Below are 26,752 nucleotides of genomic sequence, written 5' to 3'. Positions count from 1 at the left end.
TTGACCCCCACCCCCTCTTCTTTGTGATAGCCCCTCAAATACTGAAATACTGCTATCATGTCACACCTAGTCTTTCTTTTCTCTAGACTAGCCATGCTTTATCACTGAGAGCAGCATATTTCAGGGTAGGGGCAGCCACAACACTACAGGCTACTCATCTCCCACACAGCGGGACCTTCTGCAAGATTTCTTTTGATGTTCCTGCAGAGCAGGCTGAATAATTTTCAGTAAGCTATTTCCTTGAGTATAATCTGGTACTGTGCCATATATGGCTTCATAGGTACAGTCAGTGGTGGGATTCAGCCGGTTCGGGCGAACCGATCGTTAAATTGCTGGCTGGCCCCTCCCCTCCCCACCTCTTCCAGGAGTCCCCACGCGCCCCATTATGGTTTCCAGGTAAGTGCAGGGAGGCCTACTAGGCCCAAAATGGCCGTGGGAAGTGGTGTGTCCTGCCCCTGCGGCCCATTTTCACTCCCAGGAGGCTGCAGGGAGGCCTACTAGGCCCCTAATGGGCTATGGGGGATAGTGCATCATGCCCCCATTTTTGCTCCTGCAGGAGATCGAGTGTTGCCTATCACATATCCTGGCCACGCCCACCATGGCCACTCCCACCGAGCCGGTCATTAAGGGAGAGAACCGATTGTTAAATTTTTTGAATCCCACCACCGGGTACAGTATATAGTATATAGGTACTAGCACTTTCAATTGAGCCCAGAACCTGTTGGTAACCAGTGTAGCAGATGCAAATAGATATTCTCACACAATGGCAGGTATGACATGCTAGAGTCTGTACCAGCTGAAGCTTCTAACGTAGATCCTGTTGCAGCCGTCAACAATATATTCAAGGTGACAAATGGTGTGAGTTTATAATCCCAACGCTTCATGGACAAGGAGGTCCATAACTGATCAAAGTCTATACTGGCCAGAGCTACTACCAGGTAATTTGCAAGGACACTTGTGTCCATAGGAATCATTGTAACACAGACCCACTCTAGATAGTGACTGTCTAGAGCCAACATTGGTTCCAATGGTTCAGGAATTCCTACATATTTGTTACCTCCACCTTGTTAGGGTTTACTCTAAGCTTAGTTTTCCCTACAAGACCCACACAGCCCCAAATATCGTCAACTGTCCCACTCAGTCATCTAGCGAAGAAAGACTCCTGGCCGTTTGTTTTTGCCGAGAGAGTAAATTTTACTGTAGCTTAGGTGTTTACCAAAGTAGCATAACCTGAATTTGAGGTTTTCCCATGCAAACAATACAAAGTAAATTCTCCTCTTTCCCTCCCTTTTCCTCCCCCACTCTCCAGCCATCCCTCATTATTTGTAAGTGTCTGATTAGGTGCTTGTATATTGTTTAGGAAACAGTTTCTCCGTACCCAGCTCTGCACAGATAGTTGACGTTGGCTGGCTGAAGCTTCTCATAAGCCCCTTTTCTTCCTTACAGTCCAATCCTTCCCTTCCCCCTCCCTGCCCCCTTGCTGTCAGGCTGTCTGCTTATGAAGCTTGGATAGGAGAGATGCAGCCATGACAGATGTAACTACTGGATTTTCACATCACATTTGTCTCCACTTGGGATGACAGTTGACACAAAGTCAAGTCTCGTTGTGTGTTCAGGAGGGCTCATTCCAAACTTAAAGCCATAGGAGAAAGCACCACTCCCACTCCTCCCATTCAGGCAGGAGCGGAATCGTCACAAACGGGTGCTTCCAACCTGTACAGCAGCGGTTCTCAACCTGTGGGTCGGGACCCCGTTGGGGGTCGAATGCCGATTTGCCAGGGGTCGCCTAAGACCATCGGAAATATGGGAAGTATACTTGCGAGTCGAAGAATCGCGCTCCAATGGTTGACTCCACAAGCCAGCTGCAGGCTCTTCAAATCACTAGCCGAATCCGGCTTCAGGCGCGAGGAATTAAAAAAGAGAGAAATCTTTGCTCTGATGTCTCCCTCTCAAGCCAGCTGCAATCACTCCCAATCGCTAGCCTAATCTGGCTTCAGGCGCGATAAACTTAATAGGGGAGGAGTCTCCGCTTTAATGCCTCCGTCCTCAAGGCAATCGCGAGCAGTTCAGATCGCTAGCCAATACGGCTTCAGGCGCAATAAATTCAAAATGAAAATAATTTTATGGTTGGGGTCGCCACATCGTGGGGAATTGTATTAAAGGGGTCGCAGCACTATAAAGGTTGAGAACCACTGCTGTACAGTATCTTGTGCAGATGGTCCAGCAGGCTACCATGCTCGATGGTTTGAAAAACTGGAAAAGATTTCTTGGTTATAAACAAAATGTACTCTATGGCCAAGATTGATCTATCAGGAAATAGAAGGTTAGTGATTCCAGGAAAAATACTGCTTTGGCGGTGACATTTCTGGGAAACCACTAAAATGCACAGTGGAAATCATTCCCAACTGGATAGAAAGCTTTATCAGCTTTTGAACATAAGAATGGTCCAGAGATGCATCTCTTTGCCAAAGTATTGCCTACTCATTGTTTCCTAAATTACATTTGCTTCGTGCAAGCACATCAGATGTTTTAAAATATGCACTGGCTTTCCTTGGGCATAACCCTTCAAATGAATTCAGCCATAGCTTTCTGTCTGGCCTCTATCTCCAAAAGCTTTTTTTTTTTTTTTTTGGGACAGATTTTCAGTAGGCAAGTAAGAAGGGTTTTATTTATTGGAGTTATTTATTGCACATTTTTAACCTTGATACCGCCTTTATCTTTCCAAGAATGTCCTGTTATGCAGACATGAAATACAGCAGGTTTTTTTTTTCCTCCTGGCTGTACAATCCTTGGCTGACTTCAGATGATGTCTGGCTGAATGATTTAGTTGTCCAGAATAAACTGCAACAGCACTTGGACTCTGACATACTGTACCTCCTCTTTTTTTTCTTCTTCTTCAGCCCAGCTGCCAAATAGATCCGGGGATATGCTTTTGCTTTAGTGCTGGCATTGTAATAGTTGAAGCTGGACAAACAGACATTAATGTGAAGATGGTTTGGGAAGGTAGCCTTTTCCAAATTTAACAGTAAATCCGTTATAGACCTGGTAGCCACTGGTTCACACTTTGCCGGACCAGAAGCTGCAAAATATTAGAAACTGCATTGTGGCAATTCATTTACCTATAATTTATTCAAATCATATTTAACAGATAGCAGATAACAGGAGTTGGAAGGAACTTTGGAGGCCCTTGTCGTGTCCCACTCCTCCGCTGACGGCCGGGTCAGGGAAATCCGAATCAGGTGTGCCTCTGCAGCTCTGCCAAAGTCCTAGCAAAGTCCTCAGGGCAGGCAGGAGACCAGAAAGTGACTTCAGCAAGATATGTTTAGACTTTGCCTGACTCAGAGAATGCCAGAAAGCAGGTCCTTTATATAGGCCATGGGGTGTGGCTCCATGACTCAGCACTAATCCAGGCCTGCCCTCCTTCCTTCTGTTGCCTCCGCTATCAAGTCTTCTGACGCGAGGTCACTCCAGTCTGCAGCTGTTGGCAATTGACCTCCCTCAGGCTCACATGCTGTGGAGGAGGGAGGTCTAGTTGCTCCGTTTGCCTGGGCATGGAGCCAGAGCTGGGGGCTGGAGATACTTCCTCCTCTTCAGCCTGTCTGGGCATGGAGCCAGGGCTGGGGCCGGGAGGCATACTAGGACATTCCTCCGCGTTCAGAAGCAGATAAGAAGGCCCCGGCTGTGGTGAGATCGGACGAGACACAACAGCCCTCTAGTCCAACCCCTGCTCAAGCAGAAGACTGTATACTCCTGATGGCGAACCTACGGCCCAGGGGTGCAATGCTCCCGGTTCGGACCGGATCGCACGATCCAGTAGTGATGGGGATGGGTAGTTCGGAGAACCAGTAGCAAAAATCCCTGCCCCCCCCCACGCCTCGCTGTTCCTCTTCTCTGTCCCTGAAGCTCTCGGTAGCGAAATAGCGGCAAATGGCCTTAAATGACTGTCGCGGCACTTCAAAGGGCCGCACTACAGCTGATCAGCGCTGTAGGCGGCTAGTAGACCAGTGCCTCTATTTTTAAAGAAGATAGACTGGTGCCTTCCAAAAAAAGGCAATTGGTAGACTGGTGCCTCTATTTTTAAAGAAGGTAGACCGGTGCACTCCCAAGTTTTGTGCACTTTATTATTTTTATTATTTATTATTATTGGCCATGCCCATTCAGTCACCTGACCACCAAGCCACGCCCACCAATTAAGCCACGCTCACAGAACCGGTAGGGAAAATTTTTAGATTTCACCCCTGCTTAGGGACCACGTGTCACAGATGGCACGCAGCGCCCTCTCTATGGGCACGCGAGCCATCACCCCAGTTCAGTAGCTCATGTGGACAATGCCAATCTAACTTCCAGAACAGGAAAGAGTTAATGGTGTTTCTCACATGTTTTGTGTCAGGCCTGGAAACCATACTAGACTTTCGGGTTCCAGACGCTGCCACATTTTTCCCCTGAGGGGTATGGTAACATTCTTCAAGCGGTCAAGGTCGGATGGTGTTCACATCTGCAGGAGGAGTGGCGAGAAGATATTCGAATGAACTGGGAGAACGTGGGACCATGTGATCAGCAAAGGGGTTAGGGGGGTGGGACTCTTGGGGTTTGTATAACTGGGAAAAGAATCCGGAAGTTCAGTTTTGGAATTTCACTCATCGTGTGCCAGTTTCCTCATGCTAGTAAAGAACTCTGAAAGACAATGGCTTCTGAGGTTTTTTTATGCAGAAGAGGTTTTTCTGGAACCTTTTGACTCAAACCAGCCATTTTGGGTTTTTCCAGTTTGTGCTATGATTGTGCAGACATTGTACACTGTCAATCTTTTTCTGTCAACAAAAAGCCATTCTGGAATGGCCTGATTGAGAAGAAAAATGAAACATTCTGGAATTCTGGAATGGAATGAATTTTTTTTTGTTTTGTTTTGCATACGCAGATCACCTAAATCAGTGTTTTTCAATCTTGGCAATTTTAAGACATGTGGACTTTGTCTCCCGAAATTCCCCAGCCAGCCATGTGTCTTCAAGTTGCCAGAATTGGGAAGCCTTAACTAAAGCTAGGCAGAAGCCCACAAACCTCAATGACACATTTTCTGGTTGTCAAAATTCACCGCTGCAGGGTAGCTGTTGAATGGAAAGAACAGGTACATAAATTACCCACTCCCTGCGCATTGAATCTGTGCTGGAGTATTCAAAGTTAATTCCAGAAGGCTGGGTCAGTGAGGTTATGGTTGATTGAATCAGTCTTCATCAGAGAAAGAAAGTTGGCCTGGTGACTATGTACAACTCCAGGGTTTATGAAATCATTTAATGCCCTGCTTAATCATGAAGAATAAAGGGAAACTGAATGCTGGATGGGGAAGTTTGGGAATTGAAGTCCACACTTCTTAGAGCGGTTAAAGTTGAGAAATGCTATTTTATTGCTTCATTTGCTGCAGTACAGTAATTGCACATCTTCTTTGAAGCAGATGCTTGGTTGCTTCAGGGTAACTTGGTTGTTGTTGGTATTCAGTAGTGACTTAAATCGCAGACTTTTAATTTTATTTATTTACTAGCTGATGACCTGGCATTAAGGGGACACAGTGGCTCAGCGGGTAAGACGATGAGCTTGTCGATTGAAAGGTTGGCAGTTCAGCGGTTCGAATCCCTAGTGCCGTGTAACGGGGTGAGCTTCTGTTACTTGTCCCAGCTTCTGCCAACCTAGCAGTTTGAAAGCATGTAAAAAATGCAAGTAGAAAAATAGGGACCACCTTGGTAGGAAGGTAACAGCGTTCCGTGCACCTTTGGCATTGAGTCATGCCGGCCACATGACCATGGAGACGTCTTTGGACAGCGCTAGCTCTTCGGCCTTGAAATGGAGATGAGCACCGCCCCCTAGAGTTGGGAACAACTAGCATGTATGTGCGAGGGAAACCTTTACCTTTACCTAACCTGGCATTGCCCGGTATTTATTTATCCCAATCCTGTATTAGACAGGAAGAGCGAATTCACCCTGAGCCCTGATTTTGGCGAGAATTAAATTAGTTAAAAATGTTTTCCCTGTGCCCACAGAAGCGTCAAGTAAAATGATACCACCTTGTTGGCTAGCTGATTCATGATCCTTTGGTATGCTTTTTTCTGATCTTGATTTAGAAGTGGCTTCTTGTCCGCGATATATGCACTAAGCTGTTCAGTGTTGTAGTTCTTCTCTCATATGTAATCTGCGTGAAGTACATCGTGTCGGTGGTGCAGGCAGGCAGAGTTGCTTTATTGTTTTATTGATCATGGCCATACATTTGTCCTCAAAAATAATCAAAGCCTTATTAAAAAAGTCCGGATCAAACATAATTTCTAATATTGATATTCCCCCTTACCAGAGGGAGCCCCCTTGTGGAGTACTTTGACGCCATTGCCATGGCAACTCCACTGTGCTGTACAGTGAAAGCCATTTTAAGGCACAACAGGCTGTATCTTAACAGACCACACATACCCTGAGGGGTGTTAGGTGTGTGTTATCCCCACAATATTTTTTTCCAGAGAGAAAGTCATCTGTTTACCAAGTTTGGTTGAAATTATATCAAAAACTCATAGGGTTGAATGTAGTCAGCAAAATTAGCACAAACCTGGAATAAATAAAAGTCCATCAGCAAGTAAAAAATCTAATCTTACCTGATACATGTAAAAAAGATGCACAATCACAAAATTGTGGTTGCCATATTGACTTTTTTGCCTCCTCCAACATCCTGGTATTTATTACCCAAATAGTTGTCCTGAAGGTGTTTTTTCAAGAGGCAACTGGACTGTCTGGTTTTTCTTTGAAGAAGTTTTTGCTTCTTATCCAGCTATTCAGAGCTGCAGAAGCTTCTTAGATAAGAAGTGAAATGTCTTCAACAAAAACAAGACAGCCTGGCTAGGTGGCTAGTGGGTAAGACGCTGGTCTTGTCGATCAGAAAGGTCGGCGGTTCGAATCCCTAGTACAGGTCTCCTGAGGGTTTTGTTTTTTTTTACATTTATATCCCGCCCTTCTCCGAAGACTCAGGGCGGCTTACATTGTGTAAGGCAATAGTCTCATTCTATTTGTATATTTATATACAAAGTCAACTTATTGCCCCCCCCAACAATCTGGGTCCTCATTTTACCTACCTTATAAAGGATGGAAGGCTGAGTCAACCTTGGGCCTGGTGGGACTAGAACCTGCAGTAATTGCAGGCAGCTGTGTTTAATAACAGGCTTCTTACAGCCTGAGCCACACCGCGGCCCCCTGAGTGAGCAGGAGGTTGGATTAGATGACCTTCAAGGTCCCTTCCAACTCTGTTACTGTTACAGTCCAGTTGCCTCTTGAAAAAGCATCTTTGGGACAACTGTGACAATTACTGAGAATCTCCAAAAAGTACCTGTGTTGGTTTTTTGTTGTTCTTAGTTGCGAAGTTGTATCCAACCCATCGCAATCCCATGGATAACATTCCTCCAGGTCTTCCTGTCCTCTACCATCCTCTGGACTCCAACAAAAATTGCAATATTGAGACAGAACAATTGGAAAGACTTCGTTGCTGTTAGTTGTGAAGTCGTGTCCGACCCATCATGACCCCATGGACAATGTTCTTCCAGATCTTCCTGTCCTCTACCATCCTCTGGAGTCCATTTAAGCTCACGCCGACTGCTTCGGTGACTCCATCCAGCCACCTTGTTCTCTGTCGTCCCCTCCTTCTTTTGCCCTCAATCTTTCCCAGTATTAGGCTCTTCTCCAGTGAGTCCTTCCTTCTCATTAGGTGGATAAAGTATTTGAGTTTCCTCTTCAGGATCTGGCCTTCTAAAGAGCAGTCAGGGTTGATCTCCTCTAAGTTTGATCACCTTGCAGTCCAAGGGACTCGCAGGAGTCTTCTCCAGCACCATAGTTCAAAGGCCTCAGTTCTTTGACGCTCAGCCTTTCTTATGGTCCAGCTTTCACAGCCATACATTGCAGTTGGGAAAACCATAGGCTTGACTATATGCACTTTTGTTGGCAGAGTGATGTCTCTGGTACATTCATTCAAAAATATCTTGAACAGCAGGTCGCCATCTTGTTGCATTTGATAAATCTCCCCCTGTCAGGCTTGTCAATGTTTCTAATATGTTGGGACATAATTGTATGTTCTAAAAAAATGAGAATGAGATGCAAATCAGTGAAATCAGAAATTAGAGTCTTTCTTGAATTTTTAGTAACTGGATTGCTCCGTGTTTTAACTTCCTCCATGTGTGACAAACTCCAGAAGGCCACCATTTATATAGCAGTTTGTAAGGAACAATCTAGAAGGGTTGAAAAAAGGTCCATCGAATGTCTATGAAAATTCTTGTTACCTCAGCTTGATGCATGAAGATTGTGACCATATGCCTCTACACAGGTGATAGCTATGTGACAACACATTGTTGCATAAATGATGCAACTACAGTCCATAACTTGCCTGAGTTCAGGTGTGGTTGGCACAAATTATGCAACAGTAGTATTTATGCACTGACATGTTGTACACAATATCATTGTGGTATCATCTTTTTGACACCTACGGAAGCTGCAGTCCAGCTCATTTAAAGCGCAGAACCATGATTCCGTAGCGAATCAATTGGGAAGCCAGATTCACTTAACAAATGGTGTTATTAATTAAACAGCTATAGTGATTCACTTAACAACTGTGCCAACAAAGGTTGTAAAATGGGACAGAATTCACTTAACAAATGTCTCACTTAACAACAGAAAGGTTGGTGTTGGGCTCCATCATGGTCGTAAGTCAAGGACTACCTGTGTTAAGCTTGCTCCTAAAGTATCTTAAGGAAGACTAGAGTTAACACCAGTGACAAAGTTGTTCCAAACTAGAGCAGGTGTTATGAGGTTGATACTACTTCTTCATGCCCTTTGAAAATGGGCAGAATGGAAGACAAATTTGATTTCCCCATGCTATTATTTAATAGAATAACAAATAGGAAGGGACCTTGGAGATCTTCTAGTCCAGTCCAACCCCTTGCTCAGGCAGGAAAGCCTGTAGCATTTCAGACAAATAGTTGTCCAATTTCTTCTTTAAAACTTCCAGTGTTGGAGCACCCACAACTTCTGGTGGCAAGTTGTTCCACTGATTAACTGTTCTAACTGTCAGGAAATTTCTCCTTAGTTCTAGACCAGGGGTCTCCAACCTTGGCAACTTTTAAGACTTGTGGACTTCAACTCCCAGAGTTCCTCAGCCAGCTTTGTCCACAAGTCTTAAAGTTGCCAAGGTTGGTGACCCCTGTTCTAAATTGCTTCTCTCCTTGATTAGTGTCCACCCATTGCTTCTTGTTCTACCCTCAGGTGCTTTGGAGAGTAGCTTGACTCCCTCTTCTTTGTGGCAGCTCCTGAGAAATTGGAACACTGTTATCATGTCACCCCATTTGAGTCAGACTACTTAACGGATGATTGAAAGATGGTAGTTAATGTACTGTAGTTACCAGGATCTTAAAAGAAACTGAGTTTGGTTTTAGCTTAGTGGGAAATTTGAAGCTGGCCTTAAGATTCTACTCCAGAGTATTTTATCATTTCCTTTGACAGTCAAATTTAACATCTGCAGCAGCTGGGGGTTCTTGCCTCCCAAAATAAATGGTGCTTACTGGAGTATTATTAGGTATTCAGACTATATTTCTTCGCATTTCTCTTGCAGTATCCAGAATGGAGTCATAGCTGTGTTTCAGAAAAAGGGCCTCGGGGACCATGATCTTTATAATCTCAATGAAGGAGTCAGGTGAGTAAGTCAACATTTTCTATCTCTGCTGCTAGATAAATTTCTTACTGCTTTCTAAGCACTCTCAACAACTAATTGGACCGAATGGGTTAATACCCAGCAGTAGTTTTAAATACCGTATTTTTCAAAGTATAAGACGCACCTTAGTTTTAGGGGAGGAAAATAAGAAAAAATAAATCCTGCCTCTGCCTACCAGTATTCAACTGGCTAGCATCCTGTCAGTTTGTGAGACTATTTGGAAACCGAAACAGTATTTGCTGTGTGAGCAACAAGGAAGGAGACAGCAAGGAGCCTGGGCGTGGCTTAGCTCAACTGTTCTAAAGCTACATGCTGTGCTGATATCTGAAACTAAAACTGAAACTGAAACTCCTCTCCTCTGCTTGTGTTTTGCTTGTATTTACTACCACATTGGAAAACCTGCTTTCGGTATTGTATATTTACTTCATGTGTTATATTATATTTAAAGAGAAGCTATTGAATCCTGCTGAATCAGTTACTAACTCTGACAGTCTTTGCAGCAAATAGCAAACAGCCAGGTCAGCTTCAGCGCATTATTGCAGCCTGATTCAGCACGAGCAGCTGATTGGCGTGTGGATCGCCTCCAGGAATACCCCCCAATCAGCTGTTCCTAGCTGCAGGGATTGCCATAGACGATCGCCCCCTCCATGCCTTGCGTTTTTGGCTACATTTGGTATATAAGACGCACCCAAATTTTCACTGTTTTTTTAGGGGTGAAAAAGTGTATCTTATACTCCGAAAAATATGATAATTTATCCGAGACGATGCACATATCACAGTCCAATGTACTTGAAAGTACATTTCACTGGGATGAAAAAGAATAGGTCAGAAAAGAAAAGATCTATATCCAATAATTCAAACAACAAAGCTCTCAGGGTTCCGACTGATGCCCTAATTAAATCATTGCAAATGAAGATGAATATAACATGTCCCAGGATAATGCTGCAGGCTCCAATCTGGGTCAGTCAGCGGAACTAGAGGTTTTGTCTTCTGAGCTTTGGGACCCGCACTGGAGCCCATCTTCAGGGAATGTCTCTCTAGCAGAGTGTGTGTGCACTGTTCTCTATGTGGTATTTACAGTGCCTGTTGTATGTGGCTTTTTAGATGCTGATTGGGGTGTGATGATGTCTGGCTTTTAAGTCAATGGCTACAGTTTGCTTGTGCTGCCAGACTTCACTTCTAAGTATTTATTTATTTATTTATTTATTTATTAGATTTCTAGACCGCCCTTCTCCCGAAGGACTCAGGGCAGTGTACAGCCTTATTAAAACACATATGTACACAATAAATTTAAAATACATTTAAAATGAAATATTTAACCGGCCAATTTAAAACTAAAAACGGTCAAACGACCGATATAAAACCCTAAACTATAAAATTATAAATAAATTAATACAGTTTAAAATTCAATTAAAACTAAGTTAAACTAAAATATCAAATTAAAATAATATTTAGGCTAATCCCGCCCGATTGAATAGCAGAGTCTTCAGTTCCCGCTTGAAGGTACGGAGGTCGGGAAGTTGGCCTAACCCAGGAGGTAACTCATTCCATACGGTCGGTGCTGCCACAGAGAAGGCTCTCCCCCTGGGGGTCACCAGCCGGCACTGTTTGGCTGATGGCACCCGGAGCAGGCCCGCTCTGTGGGAGCGCACAGGTCGTTGGCTGTGATTTGATCGGCTCGTGATAAATCAACACAAGTGATTTGCCTTTGATGGGTTGTGTTTGTTAGCAATAGCACTTAGACTTATATACCGCTTCACAGTGCTTTACAGCCCTCTCTAAGTGGTTTACAGAGTCAACCTCTTGCCCCCAAGAATCTAGATCCTCATTTTACCCACCTCGGAATGATGGAAGGCTGAGTCAACCTTGAGCCTGGTGAGATTCGAACTGCCAAATTACAGGGAGCCGGCAGGCAGCAGAAGTAGCCTGCAGTACTGCACTCTTAACCACTGCGCCACCGTGGCTCATAGTTGCAGGCTTGCCATCTGCAGATCAGGTCAAAAAGTCAAGATGGCAGCTTCAATAACAGGGTGGTGAGCGCCATCTTGGCTTTTTGGCCCTCGCTTGTAAGGTGTTGTTCCCATAGGGGTCTATAGGATCCATATGAGCTGATGTCTATATGGCAGCTTTGCACAAATTACAGAATTCATGCCATTTGTGCAATGAGATGGGGATAAATTTTTTTTTTGCCTGCTTTAATATCAGTAAAATCCATGCACGGACCCAGTGATGGGTTGTTGTTGTTATTAGTTGTGAAGTCATGTCTGGCCCATTGTGACCCCATGGACAACATTCCTCCAGGCCTTCCTGTCCTCTACCATCCTCTGGAGTCCATTTAAGCTCACGCCAACTGCTTCAGTGACTCCATCCAGCCCCCTCATTCTCTGTCGTCCCATTCTTCTTTTGCCCTCAATCTTTCCCAGCATTCAGCTCTTCTCCAGTGAGTCCTTCCTTCTCATTAGGTGACCAAAGTATTTCAGTTTCATCTTCAGGATCTGGCCTTCTAAAGTAAAATCCATGCACAGACCCAGTGATGGGTAGAGTCAGTTATTGAAAATGTGTAAGGCCAAGTAGGGAGGCATAAATGCAGAATATTCTATGCTGCACCCAGCTAGGTCTTGCTGCCAGTACGGATTTCATTTCCCATGGAGAGAATCCTCATAGCAAATCGTCAAACATTTGGGCTTTAAATTTGCTTGGAGAACCGATCCATCCATCATTTTGTTTCAGTCATTGACCAACAAAAGAAAAGAGTTTACATTGATTAGTGTAAAACAATCTATAAAATCATATAGCAATGGAAGTGAAATTGTAATTTAAAGTTTAAGAATAAAATTAATAGGGTATAAAGTATGGTGATGTTTATATAAGGTAACTAAAGGATGGTTGAGAATAAGGGTAATAAAATTACCAAGTAAAATTACCAATCTATATAGATATAGATCTGGAATGAGCTGCCTCCGAGGATACGTCAAGTTCCTGACCTCCGGACCTTCCGCCGCGAGCTAAAGACCTTTCTATTTCATCGTGCAGGGCTCGCTTAATGAAGTTTTTATTGGGGTTTTATTATAGTCTTATATTCTTTCAGCCTTTAATTTAAGTAGTTTTTAAATGTTTTTAACTTTTCTAAGTTGTGCTTTTACCCTGGCTGTAAATTGCCCTGAGTCCTTCAGGAGAAGGGCGGTATATAAATTAATTAATTAATTAAATAAATGAATGAATGAATGAATGAATGAATGAATGAATGAATGAATAAATAAATAAATAAATAAATAAATAAATAAATAATATATAAATGGCTCAGTGTGTATGTGTGTGTTCCAGCATAACTCTGGAACGCCTCAAGGAATTTCAACCAAACTTGGTACGCAGATGCCTTACTTTCTGGAAACAAATACTGTGGGGTTAAGACACCCCTAACACTCCTCAGCGGGCGTGGGGGGGCGGTTCTGTTAAGATACAGCGTGTTGTGCCTTAAAATGGCTTCTACTGTGCAGCACAGTGGAATTGCCATGATAATGGCTTCACAGTACTCCACAAGAGAGCTCCATCTGGTAAGGGGGAAAATCCAACATTAGAAATTACATTTGGTCCAGACATTTTCAACAAGGCTTTGATTATTCTTGAGGATCAGCTAGCAAAACAGCAAGGTGGTACCATTTTACTTGACGCTTCTGGGGGCACAAGGAAAACATTTTTAACTAATTTAATTCTGCCAAAATCAGGGCTCAGGGTGAAGTTGCTCTTCCTGTCTAATACAGGATTGGGATAAATAAATAACTGGGCAACGCTGGGTTATCCACTAGGTCTGAAATATATAGAACTATTACAATATTAAAAGCTATGGAAACGCTATAATTAATATTATTATCTCTAGAGAAAAAGTAGTGATGCAACGTATAAGGAAGAATACCGGTGGTAGTTGATTTATAATCATTCATTTAGCAAATGTTTGACAGCACTGATTTGTGTGATGTTTGTAAAATTTCATTAGATATAGAAGTGTAAAAAGGGCGCCTACATTGGAAAGGCTGAACTGCCTTGTAGCAGAGAATGAGGACATCTGGCATTTTTGGCAAGGAAAAAAGGGAAGTCCGTATTAACTCATAGACATGACAGAATAGGTTCATATTTGTTGAAGTGGCAGAAAAACATATGTTCCATGGCACATTGCCTAGGAAAAAATGCAGGGGTGAAATGCTCCCAGTTCAGATCGGATCGCGTGATCCGGTAACGAAGGTGGCGGGTGGTTCAGAGAACTGCTAGCAAAAATCCCTGCCACCACCCGCCCATGCCCATTTGAGCCACATGATCATCAGAGGTTTTTGGTTTTTTTTACTTTTAAAAGCATTTTTTCTTCAGCTGAAAAATGCTTTAAAAAGTAAAAAAAAAAGCCTCTGATGAATCGCGCGGTTCAGCTGGGATTGTCAGAACCTTTTAAAAACATTTTTTCTACAAGCTCTTCAGCCAACTCAGCTGGGATCGTCAGAACCTTTTAAAAGCAGTTTTTAAAGCAGTTTCGGCTGAAGAGGTTGTAGAAAAAATGCTTTTAAAAGTTAAAAAAAAAAGTTGGCCACACTCACCCAGTCACATTATCCCCCACATACCAAGCCACAGCCACAGAACCGGTAGTAACAAATTTTACATTTCACCACTGAAAAAATGTATGTGAGGGGTGTTTCCATAAAAAAAAAAAGGCTACCAAATTGCATAGTAAAACAAAAAGTTACACACTCTGGAAAGACATAACCAAGGTTCATGCAATAGCAATTTCAGAGTTACAGTTTAAAAAATTGGATAAGTTTTCTTTTGTGGAAAATTACAAAATTGGATAAGGTTGAACAGCAACATGCTGAATGGGAGAGCATGGGTTAGAATAGAATCAGGTTGAACTGAGTTGGGAGTCCAGCCTCTAACCCAGGGAATTCTGGGAGTTGAAGTCCACCAGTCTTAAAGCTGCCAAGACTGGAGACCCCTGCTCTAACCTAAGAGTGAACTCCGTGCCTCCAGGAAAATGAACAGGAAACTGAAGCAGCAGCTGCTATCCACTCTTAAACCTGTGCAAGTGGCTTAGGAAGTCCCACCAACAAGTCTGAACCAGATTTTGGAGCTTTTTTCTCCTTTGAAACGCAAGCTCCCTTTTGCTTAAAAGAACTTAGTTGATCAGGATGGAATTTGGTGGTGGGCTTCCAAGAAACTTCAAGATGCTTTTTCACATAATAATAATAATAATAATAATAATAATAATAATAATAATAATAATAATAATAATAATAATAATAATAACAACAACAACAACAACAACAACAACAACAACAACAACAACAACAACAATAATAATAATAATAATAATAATAATAATAATAATAATAATAATATTTTAATTTTTATACCGCCCTTCTCCCGAAGGACTCAGGGCGGTGCACAGCCAGATAAAATCAACAATCAAAAAATACAATATAAATAAAAACAGTACTAAAAAACTTATTAAATTTAGCCCCTGAATTAAAATACATAAACCATAAAACCCATTTAAAATTACAAATATTAGAACTAATTCTATGCCAGTCCTGCGCGGAAGAATAAATACGTCTTCAGCTCGCGGTGGAAGGTCTGGAGATCAGGAAGTTGACGAAGTCATGGGGGAAGTTTGTTCCAGAGGGTAGGGGCCCCCACAGAGAAGGCCCTCCCCCTGGGGGTCGCCAGCCGACATTGTTTGGCCGACGGCACCCTGAGGAGGCCCTCTCTATGGGAGCGCACTGACTCATAGTCCTGTTCTTTGGCACTGACTCATAGTCCTCTTCTTTGAAGGAGTCACAGTGTAGTAAAAAGTTACAGTGAATAGTAGAAAAAGCAGCCTGGGCAGAATTGCTAACTGCAAGTAGTCCTTGACTTATGACCATAGCTTGAGCCCAGAGTTTATGTTGCTGAGTGAGGAATTTGTTAAGTGAGTTTTGTCCATTTTATGATTTTTCTTGCCATGTTCTTTAAATGAATCACTGCAGTTGCTAAATTAATAACACAGTTGTTATTGCTCCCCCATTGACTTCGCTTGTCCGAAGATCGCAAAAGGTGATCACATGACCCCGGGACAATGCAACCGTCATAAATATGAGTCATTGTCAAGCATCTGAATGTAAATCACATGACCATGGGGATGCTGCAGAGGTCGTAAGTGTGAAAAACGGTCATAAGTCACTTTTTTCAGGGCTGTTGTAACTTTGAACAGTCACTTAACAGACTGTTGTAAGCCAAGGACTACCTGTAGTGTTGCACTTTCAGGATACAAAGTATTGACACCAGCAGTTAAGAACTAGAGACTAAATTACGGACTGTACAGTAATTGAGACTAAATTGATTTTAAATCTAATAACAGCAGCAGGATTACTGATAGGACAATACTGGAAGAAAAAAGAAGTACCTACAATAGAAGAATGGATATTGAAAGTTGCCAATTTGGCTGAGATGGCGAAAATCTCAGCCTTTTTGAAAGACAATACGCAAGAAAGATATTTAAGTGAATGGAAAAAATGGATTGACTATATTCAAAGTAGATATCAGACTAAGAGTTATCAGACTGCCTTTGAATGATTAGGATGTATTATTTCTGATTGTTTTGGGGTAAGTTAGGAACTGATGAGAATTGTAGGAGTATAATTGAGTTGGGAGGGAAATTTTTTTAGCATATGTTTGTTTTATTTTTAACTATACCTTGTGTTTGTTCCAGGAAGTCGTGAGGGGGTTGTGAAGGGAGGGAGGGGTGGGGGAAAGGGGAAATTTTGTAAAACTTTTTCAATAAAAAAAAAAGAACTAGAGACTAAGGTCAACAAGAAAGCAGAGTCCCTATTCAGACAAGATTTGAAACTAAGAGGTGCTTCCTCGGTCATTGTCACAAGTATTTGCAGACTATCAAGCAGAAGCGCAATTCTTGGAAAGTCCTGGCTTACACTCAGGGGTAGTGAGTATTGATCATAACTAGTTAAGACCGCAAGACGGGTAGTCCTTAACTTATGACCGTAATTGAGCCCCAAAGTTCTGTTGCTAAGTGAGACATTTGTTAAATGAGTTTTGCCCAGTGGTGAAATGTAAAATTTGTTACTACCGGTTCTGTGGGCATGGCTTGGTGGTGGTGGGGGTAATGTGACTGGGTGGGTGTGGCCAACTTTTTTTTTTTTTACTTTTAAAAGCATTTTTTTACAACCTCTTCGGCCAGTGAAAACAGAGGCCCTCCCGAACTCTGTTTTATTATTATTATTTTATTATTTATTTTATTAGATTTCTAGACCGCCCTTCTCCCGAAGGACTCAGGGCGGTGTACAGCCAAGATAAAAATAAACAATGTACAATTAAAAATAAATTAAAAAACTTATTATACAGTTAGGCCGATAAATTAAAATATATAATCTAAAAAAAACCCCAATTTAAAACTAAATAACAATTAAATTTAAAATCTACCCAATTTAAGAAAGCCCCGCGCGAACAAACAAATATGTTTTCAGTTCGCGGCGAAAGGTCCGAAGGTCAGATATTTGGCGTAAACCGGGGGAAAGTTCATTCCAGAGAGTAGGAGCCCCCACAGAGAAGGATCTTCCCCTGGGGGCCGCCAGCCGACATTGTTTGGTGGACTGCACCCTGAGAAGTCCCTCTCTGTGTGAGCGTACGGGTCGGTGGGAGGCATGAGGTAACAGCAGGCGGTCCCGTAAGTACCCAGGCCCCAAGCCATGGAGCGCTTTAAAGGTGGTAACCAGAACCTTGAAATGCACCCGAAAGGCAACAGGTAGCCAGTGCAGTCTGCGCAGGAGAGGTGTTACATGGGAGCTACGTGGAGCTCCCTCTATCACCTGCGAAGCTGCATTCTGGACCAACTGAAGCCTCCTCACTGGCAGAGGTGCTGCAGTCCGATCCTTCGCTGTTTCCAGGGCAGCCCTACCGGCCAGATCTAAGCACCCCACAGGCCAGATCTGGCCCCCAGGCCTTGAGTCTGACACCCCTGCACTAAGCAGTATCTGACTTGGTGGCCAGATATTTCTCAGACTATCTGGAGTACAAATGGAGTTGTCCTGTTTGTTTGTTTTTTTTGTTTTGGCCCTGTTCTTCTTCCTCAGATGAAGGTCATCGGTCCAGAGAAAAGCTTACGATGAATGTTTTTTGCTTATTTCTAATAAAAAAATATTTCCTTATATCTTTTGTTTTTTAAAAAAAACACATTCTAATTAGCAGCTTTGATTTTTGAGTGTATTCATTGATCTTTGACTATACCCTTAAAAAATACATTGAGCTATGAAGACAAAATCATGATTACGCTTAGTTAGAACCCCCATATACAAATTTGCGAGAAAGTAGAATCTTCAACTTTGTGAACTGGGTAGAATTTCTGCCACTAGAAAGATGCATTTCCTGTTCAAAAACCAAGGAAGTCGGTGACACCACCCATTTCCTGAGGCTGATTTGAGACTACATTTGTTACTACCTCATCCCGGCTCAAATTTTAAAAGGCCAAGAAATGATAACACCAAGTTCTAAGACCAAAATCTTAAGCCCTGATTCTTCTTTCCCCATTTGGATGTACGAAATAAGGAAATGTACGGCTTTTTTTTTTATTTATTTACATTTATATCCCGCCCTTCTCTGAAGACTCAGGGCGGCTTACAGTGTATAAGACAATAAGGCTTGCCTGCAGGACAAGTAGCAAAGGAGCACAACTGATGAAATTGCATTAGATCATGATAGCTCAGTGATGGCTAACCTCTTCCAGACCGAGTGGCCAAAGTGTGCGTGCATGAATGTGCACGCACACCCGAACTCCCAAAATACAATGTGAACACAGCTCCTACACATGTGCCCACCCCCTGCGCATGTGTGTGTGGCCCCTCCGCATGCACCCAGCCCCACGCACCCCGTGCATGCACACTTGCCCCCCACATGTGCCCAGCCTCCCTGGATATGTGTGCACACCCCCCTGTGTATGCATGCGGCCCCCCCATGCACCCCGTGCATGCACCCCACCCCTGAGTACGCATGTGTGGCCCTCCTGCATGAGCCCAGCCCCATGCACCCCATACATAGGCACTTGCCCCCCATATGCGCCACACCTCCCTGTGTATGTGTGCACGCCCCCTCTGCATGCGCGTGTAGCCCCTGCATGCACTACTGTGGCGGATAGATTCCTCAAAGAATAGGTTTATTGGACATGTCATATTGGCATGACCTAGTGAAAACTGACTCGCTGAAGTCCAGGGGTCCCATCGACCTCCACTCGAGGATCGTGGTCCTCTTGTCCCTTGTTGAGATGACTGGGCATTCTCTCGCCGGCTCTTGGAGCACAGATCGATAGTCGAAGTCTTCCTCCACCTGGTCGAGCTCCTGGGTAGCCAGTCACTTGGCATGAGTTTTGCATCAGACACCCAAGTGGCACTCGATATCCGTTGCTGCCTCCTGTTGGAGTAAAGGGGGAAACTGTAGACTTTTGGCAGCTCCTCCATGGGCTCCGCCGGCGCCTGCCGTCTCCTCGGTTTTCTTCTCCATCTTCCCTGAGTCTTCCAACTGCTCGGTAGACTGGGTAAGCGGCCGGGGCTCAGGAGCCCAGATAGCGACTCTGGATAGAGCAAAAAGTTCAGAGTCGGTTTTCACCCAATTAAAAGTAAATCCTTCTCTAAAGAAAGATCAATTGTCGGGGTGTAATGAAGGGTCTAAAACCACACAGCCAAAATTAATCAGCCGTGGATAACAAAAGACAAACTAGTTAAAGCAGTTAAAACAGGCTCGTCAGAAGTAGGGGCTTTTTCTAGCTTTGTTTCTATTTGGAAACCACTCGTGGATTTGGAGAACCGGTAGCGGAAATTTTGAGCAGTTCGGAGAACCGGTAGCAGAAATTTTGAGTAGTTTGGAGAACTGACAAATGCCACCATTGGCTGGCCCTGGAGTGGGTGGGAATGGAGATTTCGCAATATCCTTCTCCCAGGAGTGGGGTGGGAATGGAGATTTCGCAATATCCTTCTCCCAGGAGTGGGGAGGGAATGGGGATTTTGCACTATCCTTCCCCTGCCACGGCCACCAAGCCACGCCCACAGAACCAGTAGTAAAAAAAAATTGGATCTGACCGCTGGAGAGGATGGGGGCCATAGAAAAAAGGGACCCCACCAGCTGAATTTCCTTGAAAGATGGGGTCTGCAGGATGCCTCTTCTGCCGGCGTGAGTGGGGTGGGCCAATCCCATTGAGGTGAGATGATTCTTCAGATAACCTGGACCCATGCCATGCAGAGCATTAAAGGTGTAAGGACCAACACCTTGAATTGGATCCAGAAGCAAACTGGCAACTCGTGAAACAGAGGTGTTACATGGGCCACACTAGGGGTACCAAGAACTGTTCTTGTAGCTGCATTCTGTGTCAGCTTCTGAATACTTATTTATTTATTTATTTATTTTAAGTTTTATTAGATTTTTATTTTTAAATATACATCGATATCAATACAGTGTGGCCTGTGGGTATAATTCATTTTGATACAAATAGCAATAAAAATAATAACAATATTCGTTTCATTACTCAAACGTAGACAATCCTAGTATTAATATACATGTTTGTTTTAGGGTATCTGTTCAATATTTCAATATTCCATTTTAATGTCAATGATATTATTAAGCATACATAGTAATGCCATCTTTCAGCCTCTAATCTTTCCATCTAGTTATTACTTATATTCAACTATATAAAAATTATATCTGCTAATATTCCCCCTTATTTCTTATTTCCACCTATATTCTAGTTTCTAGTCAGGCTACCATTACTAATCCTAGTGTTAATACACATGTGTATATCAAGACATAGTTTTGATATCAAGACATAGTCCTTCATTATTTGGTTCTTCAAAGTCCCAGTATGCCACGCTAGTACGAATCATCCTAATGTTTAATCATAAGCTTCCAAATACCCTTTAAGGTATCCAAGTAGGCTGTATTAGGTTAAGAGCTGGTTTTGATTCTTCAGTATCAAAATAGCGTATCCAATAAAGTTGTACTTTTGGAATTTTAAAACTCCTGAGAGTATTTCCTTATTTTGGGTTCACTAGTTGGGCGGTTGACAGTAGCCCCATGTGGAGTGTGCGTTATTTATTTCTAGAGTTCCTTTTTCTTTTTTTGTCTGCACTCTCAAATTTTGTTTTCCCCTACCACTTCCTCTTTTATTTAAATTCTTTTATTCTTTGTTTTTAACAGAATAACAAGAGTTGGAAAGGACCTTGGAGGTCTTCTAGTTCAACCGCCTGCTCAGGCAGGAAACCCTTATACTATTTCAAAGAAATGGTTGTCCATTTGTATTTTTTAATGTGTATTTTAACTTCTTTCAAATTTAATAAAGCTGGCAAAGTACGTCCAGATTGTTGTCTTATTGATATCTTTATGAAACCATCTGAATTGGAGCTTGTTGACTCTGTAAACCGCTTAGAGAAGACTGTAAAGCACTGTGAAGTGGTATATAAGTCTAAATGCTAGTAGCTTAAAAGAGATTTTATTAAAGAAACAATATTGTTAAGGTAAGGGTTCCCTTTGCATCTATGTGCTAGTTGTTCCCGACTCTAGGGGGCGGTGCTCATCTCCGTTTCAAAGCAAAGAGCCAGCGCTGTCCAAAGACGTCTCTGTGGTCATGTGGCCGGCATGACTAAACTCCAAAGGCGCACGGAACGCTGTTACCTTCCCACCAAAGGTGGTCCCTATTTTTCTACTTGCATTTTTTTTAACGTGCTTTCGAACTGCTAGGTTGGCCGAAGCTGGGACAAGTAACGGGAGCTCACCCCGTTACGTGGCACTAGGGATTCGAACCGCTGAACTGCCTACCTTTCGGTCGACAAGCTCAGCGTCTTAGCCACTGAGCCACCACATCCCAGTACAATATTTTTACTCAGCACCTATTAGTAGAATTAGGTTTGATTGCTATTTAGGTGGGAAACAAAAGTACATACCAAGAATGTGGCTTATTTGTGGCTTCAAGGTATTGGTTACCACCTTTAAAGCGCTCCATGGCTTAGGACCGGGTTACTTACGGGACCGCCTACTGCCACCTTGTGCCTCCCACCGACCCGTGCGCTCTCACAGAGAGGGACTCCTTAGGGTGCCGTCAGCCAAGCAATGTCGGCTGGTGGCCCCCAGAGGAAGGGCCTTCTCTGTGAGGGCTCCCACCCTATGGAACGAACTTTCCCCTGGACTTCGACAGCTCTCTGACCTTCGGACCTTTCGCTGCGAACTTAAAACGTATCTATTTTTTCGCGCAGGACTGGCATAGAATTTTTAGATAATCTTATGGTTTTTTAATTTTTTAACTAGTTTTTTAGGGTTTTAAATGTATTTTAATAGTTGGGCCAAATTTAAATAAGTTTTTTAGCTATGGTTTTTATTTGTATTGTATGTGTTTTGATTGTTGTTTTTATTTGGCTGTTAACCGCCCTGAGTCCTTCGGGAAAAGGGCGGTATACAAATTAAAATATTATTATTGTTGTTGTTGTTGTTGTTGTTGTTGTGTAGTTCTCAGGACTCAAGTTAGAGAATTCCAGTAAAGCAGCATCATCTCTCATCATGCTTTCTGACAATCTGTGCATTTGTAATACAATAACCATAAATAACATAAAATTCAATATATGTATACTAAAATATGATGACCTTTTTCATTCATTATGATTTATTTTTTTGAAACAGGCAGCTTCTGAAAACTGAGTTGGGATCTTTTTTACTGAATATTTACAGGTTCGTATAATCTTCTGATTTGTCGCGATTTCCCTTTCACTGTTTTAGTGAAAGTTTTATCACTAGCTGAAGCAAGTTACCAAATAAATTACTGATAGCTGCTGTTGCCCTTCTAAGAAATTTAAACTCCAAAGGCGCACGGAACGCTGTTACCTTCCCACCAAAGGTGGTCCCTATTTTTCTACTTGCATTTTTTTTAACGTGCTTTCGAACTGCTAGGTTGGCCGAAGCTGGGACAAGTAACGGGAGCTCACCCCGTTACGTGGCACTAGGGATTCGAACCGCTGAACTGCCTACCTTTCGGTCGACAAGCTCAGCGTCTTAGCCACTGAGCCACCACATCCCAGTACAATATTTTTACTCAGCACCTATTAGTAGAATTAGGTTTGATTGCTATTTAGGTGGGAAACAAAAGTACATACCAAGAATGTGGCTTATTTGTGGCTTCAAGGTATTGGTTACCACCTTTAAAGCGCTCCATGGCTTAGGACCGGGTTACTTACGGGACCGCCTACTGCCACCTTGTGCCTCCCACCGACCCGTGCGCTCTCACAGAGAGGGACTCCTTAGGGTGCCGTCAGCCAAGCAATGTCGGCTGGTGGCCCCCAGGGGAAGGGCCTTCTCTGTGGGGGCTCCCACCCTATGGAACGAACTTTCCCCTGGACTTCGACAGCTCTCTGACCTTCGGACCTTTCGCTGCGAACTTAAAACGTATCTATTTTTTCGCGCAGGACTGGCATAGAATTTTTAGATAATCTTATGGTTTTTTAATTTTTTAACTAGTTTTTTAGGGTTTTAAATGTATTTTAATAGTTGGGCCAAATTTAAATAAGTTTTTTAGCTATGGTTTTTATTTGTATTGTATGTGTTTTGATTGTTGTTTTTATTTGGCTGTTAACCGCCCTGAGTCCTTCGGGAAAAGGGCGGTATACAAATTAAAATATTATTATTGTTGTTGTTGTTGTTGTTGTTGTTGTTGTTGTGTAGTTCTCAGGACTCAAGTTAGAGAATTCCAGTAAAGCAGCATCATCTCTCATCATGCTTTCTGACAATCTGTGCATTTGTAATACAATAACCATAAATAACATAAAATTCAATATATGTATACTAAAATATGATGACCTTTTTCATTCATTATGATTTATTTTTTTTTTGAAACAGGCAGCTTCTGAAAACTGAGTTGGGATCTTTTTTTACTGAATATTTACAGGTTCGTATAATCTTCTGATTTGTCGCGATTTCCCTTTCACTGTTTTAGTGAAAGTTTTATCACTAGCTGAAGCAAGTTACCAAATAAATTACTGATAGCTGCTGTTGCCCTTCTAAGAAATTTAAACTCCAAAATTTCACATCTGTTTGGTTATTTGCACTGTGCTTCATCTTAAAAGGCTTCAGGTTCAAAGAACCATATCCAGACAGAGTATTGTAAACTTGGGCCAAAAACGCAGGGCTTGCTTCGTGTTTGGATCCCACTAGAGGTGGATATAAGTGTTCTCAGCCAGGAAAGATTCCTTCCGTTGTAAGCCAGTTTTAGTCCAGTAAAAATGTGATTTTTGTGCCATGGTAATTTGCAAAATAATTGCAAAACGATCCTATGTGGGTACAAATGATTGGCATGTATGGATTAGCATGTAAAACTTGTATATCATATTTGAAAAGACTATATATACTTTCAATAAGGATCTTTTAAAGATGCTAGCTTTCCAAAATACTGTAACATATTCAGTGCAAGTGGTTAACATAAGACAGAGGTGTCAAACTCGCTGCGTCATGTTGCCGTCATGTGACGTATCACAACATTTTTCCCCTCAAGGACCTGGGGTGGGCATGGCCTGCGCATGACACATCCAGCCTGCGGGCTGCCAGTTTGACACCTCTGAGGTAAGATATCAGCTGCAGGAGAGTCAAAATGGCAGCTGTGGGATCAAAACCCCACCACTTTTCTTGTGCATTGAAACACATATAAGAGACGGTATAGCTTTGATTGCATGGTTTTAATCACAATCTTGACTATGGTGCCCCGGATATAAATTTGTTCTCCTTGAATAAGTACTATGTTTGGTATGAAGTACGTCTGGCCAATTAGAACCTTTGAACTGAAGCAGCCCCCAAATTATTTGCTTGTTTAATAGATATCTACTCCATCCCCCAGCTCAGATGAGAATTAAAAGGAGTTAACAAAATCTACAAATACTTAAATCCTAAAATGAATGCAACTGTTGGCAGAAATGCATCCTTACTGATTTTCTAAAAGCTGAGAGATGGGGTCAAACACAACCCCCCAAGGAAGTGCATACAGGGCATAAGGTTAATGTAGGAGCTAAAACTCCCAAAACATCAGATGATAAAAAATAAAATACTTCTGATAATAGGGCATCTTCAGAATGGGTTCTTTAGCATACCTTGATAGCTGGATTAAAGAAAGTAGTCCATATCTTCAGCAAGAATTACAAGCTGATAGGTCTTCCTTGAATGCAAAAAACAAGTACCAAGTTTTAAATGCCAAGACAATACAGTTTGAAAGACAAATGCCAAGTTTTAAATGCCAGGATTTAAAGGACATTCTGAATGCCTGCCTTTTCTTGGCCTCATCTGAAAGCTACATGCAACCCCTAAGAGTTATGCTGTAAAATTCTACCCTCTGTCACTTTTCAAAGGGATAAAGACCTTTTGAATGTTTTATCATATTTATGCCACGATATGGTAAGATGGGAAATCCCACACAGTGTAATATTATGTATGGGGCCAAATAATTAAAGGCTGTGAACAATTCTTTTTCTAGTGAGCTGTCATTTAAAAAAAACCTCTGTAGTTAAAATAGAATAGAATAGAATTTTTTATTGGCCAAGTGTGATTAGACACACAAGGAATTTGTCTTGGTGCATATGCTCTCAGTGTACATAAAAGAAAGATACTTTCATCAAGAATTCTAAGGTACAACACATAATGATAGTCATAGGGTACAAATAAGCAATCAGGAAACAATCAATATAAATCGTAAGGATACAAGCAACAAAGTTACAGTCATACAGTCATAAGTGGAAGGAGATGGGTGATGGGAACGATGAGAAGATTAATAGTAGTGCAGATTTAGTGAATAGTTTGACAGTGTTGATGGAATTATTTGTTTAGCAGAGTGATGGCGTTTGGGAAAAAACTATCCTTGTGTCTAGTTGTTCTGGTGTGCAGTGCTCTGTAGCGTCGTTTTGAGGGTAGGAGTTGAAACAGTTTATGTCCTGGATGTGAGGGGTCTGTAAATATTTTCACAGCCCTCTTTTTGATTCGTGCAGTATACAGGTCCTCAATGGAAGGCAGGTTGATAGCCATTGTTTTTTCTGCAGTTCTAATTATTCTCTGAAGTCTGTGTCTGTCTTGTTGGGTTGCAGAACCCAACCAGACAGTTATAGAGATGCAGATAACAACCTCAATAATTCCTCTGTAGAATGGATGAGATCAGTCAATTTTGTTGACCCCGACCTAATTATTGAAAAAAAAACATTTTATGTGGGCTACTTGGTGCTCTCTGAGCTTGGTTGTTTTCTTGCAGATGTTTGATCACCCAAACTAGGTAACATCATCAATGCTAGCAAGAAAACTATCAACTCATAGAGCACAAAGGTCCCCACATTTCAACCCTGAGCTACAAATATTCTCCTTTATTGGAACATTTTATGTGTGCATACAGTGTGTAATGAAAATTGACACTATTTTGTATTCTTTTTCCAGAACCAGCTGCTTACAAAAGGCATGGTGATCCTGAGGGATAAGATCCGATTTTATGAAGGTGATTAAGGGCTGTGTATGTTTCAAAATGATTCCATAGAGGTGCTAAGAGGACGTAGGAATGCAAGCACTATATTTCTTTAAAGCAGCAGTATCCTTTTTTCAAACTCCTGTATACACACAGCCTGAGAGCGGATACAACTATTTTAAGAAGTCACATGGAAACAGCCACACGGTTGCTTTAAGGAGATGATTCTTTAAAGCTTTAAAGCAGCTGGGTCTTTTTTTTTTCTGGTTCACATACAAACCTGAAAAATGATGTGGCTGCTTTAAAGTGGCACTGCATCTGGAAGTATGAACTACCCTGAAACAATAATATTATGTGCAAGAGTCGGGGTCAGTTTTCTCTTGTGGTTTGACTATCAAGCAAATGGTTTAGGCACAAAAGAATTGAGAGAAAGAAAAAGAAAAGGGGAAAAAAGGTTTCAACTTCTTAAAATCCGCTGCAAGCTGCCAGGTAGGTTTTTGAAAGAAAGAAGTATACAGATAGTCCTCAACTTACGACCAGAACTGAGCCCA

The 26,752-nt window shown here is 42.3% G+C and overlaps 1 protein-coding gene across 4 annotated transcripts in view; it reads left to right on the top strand.

The window, feature by feature from the left end:
- Positions 1-26,752, top strand: part of PRR5 (proline rich 5) — a 108,446-nt gene that overhangs the window by 60,559 nt on the left and 21,135 nt on the right. For all 4 annotated transcript variants that reach the window (XM_058190539.1, XM_058190538.1, XM_058190536.1 and 1 more), the window contains 3 exons: positions 9,620-9,700; positions 23,612-23,660; positions 26,177-26,234. In XM_058190539.1, the coding sequence (XP_058046522.1) occupies positions 9,620-9,700; positions 23,612-23,660; positions 26,177-26,234 (188 nt within the window). The remainder of the gene's footprint in view (positions 1-9,619; positions 9,701-23,611; positions 23,661-26,176; positions 26,235-26,752) is intronic.

Source organism: Ahaetulla prasina, chromosome 7 (assembly GCF_028640845.1).
Source record: "Ahaetulla prasina isolate Xishuangbanna chromosome 7, ASM2864084v1, whole genome shotgun sequence".
Classification (NCBI taxonomy): Eukaryota; Metazoa; Chordata; class Lepidosauria; order Squamata; family Colubridae; genus Ahaetulla; species Ahaetulla prasina.
The sequence above is the reverse complement of the archived record's forward strand: the minus strand, read 5'-3'. Positions and strand labels throughout refer to the sequence as shown.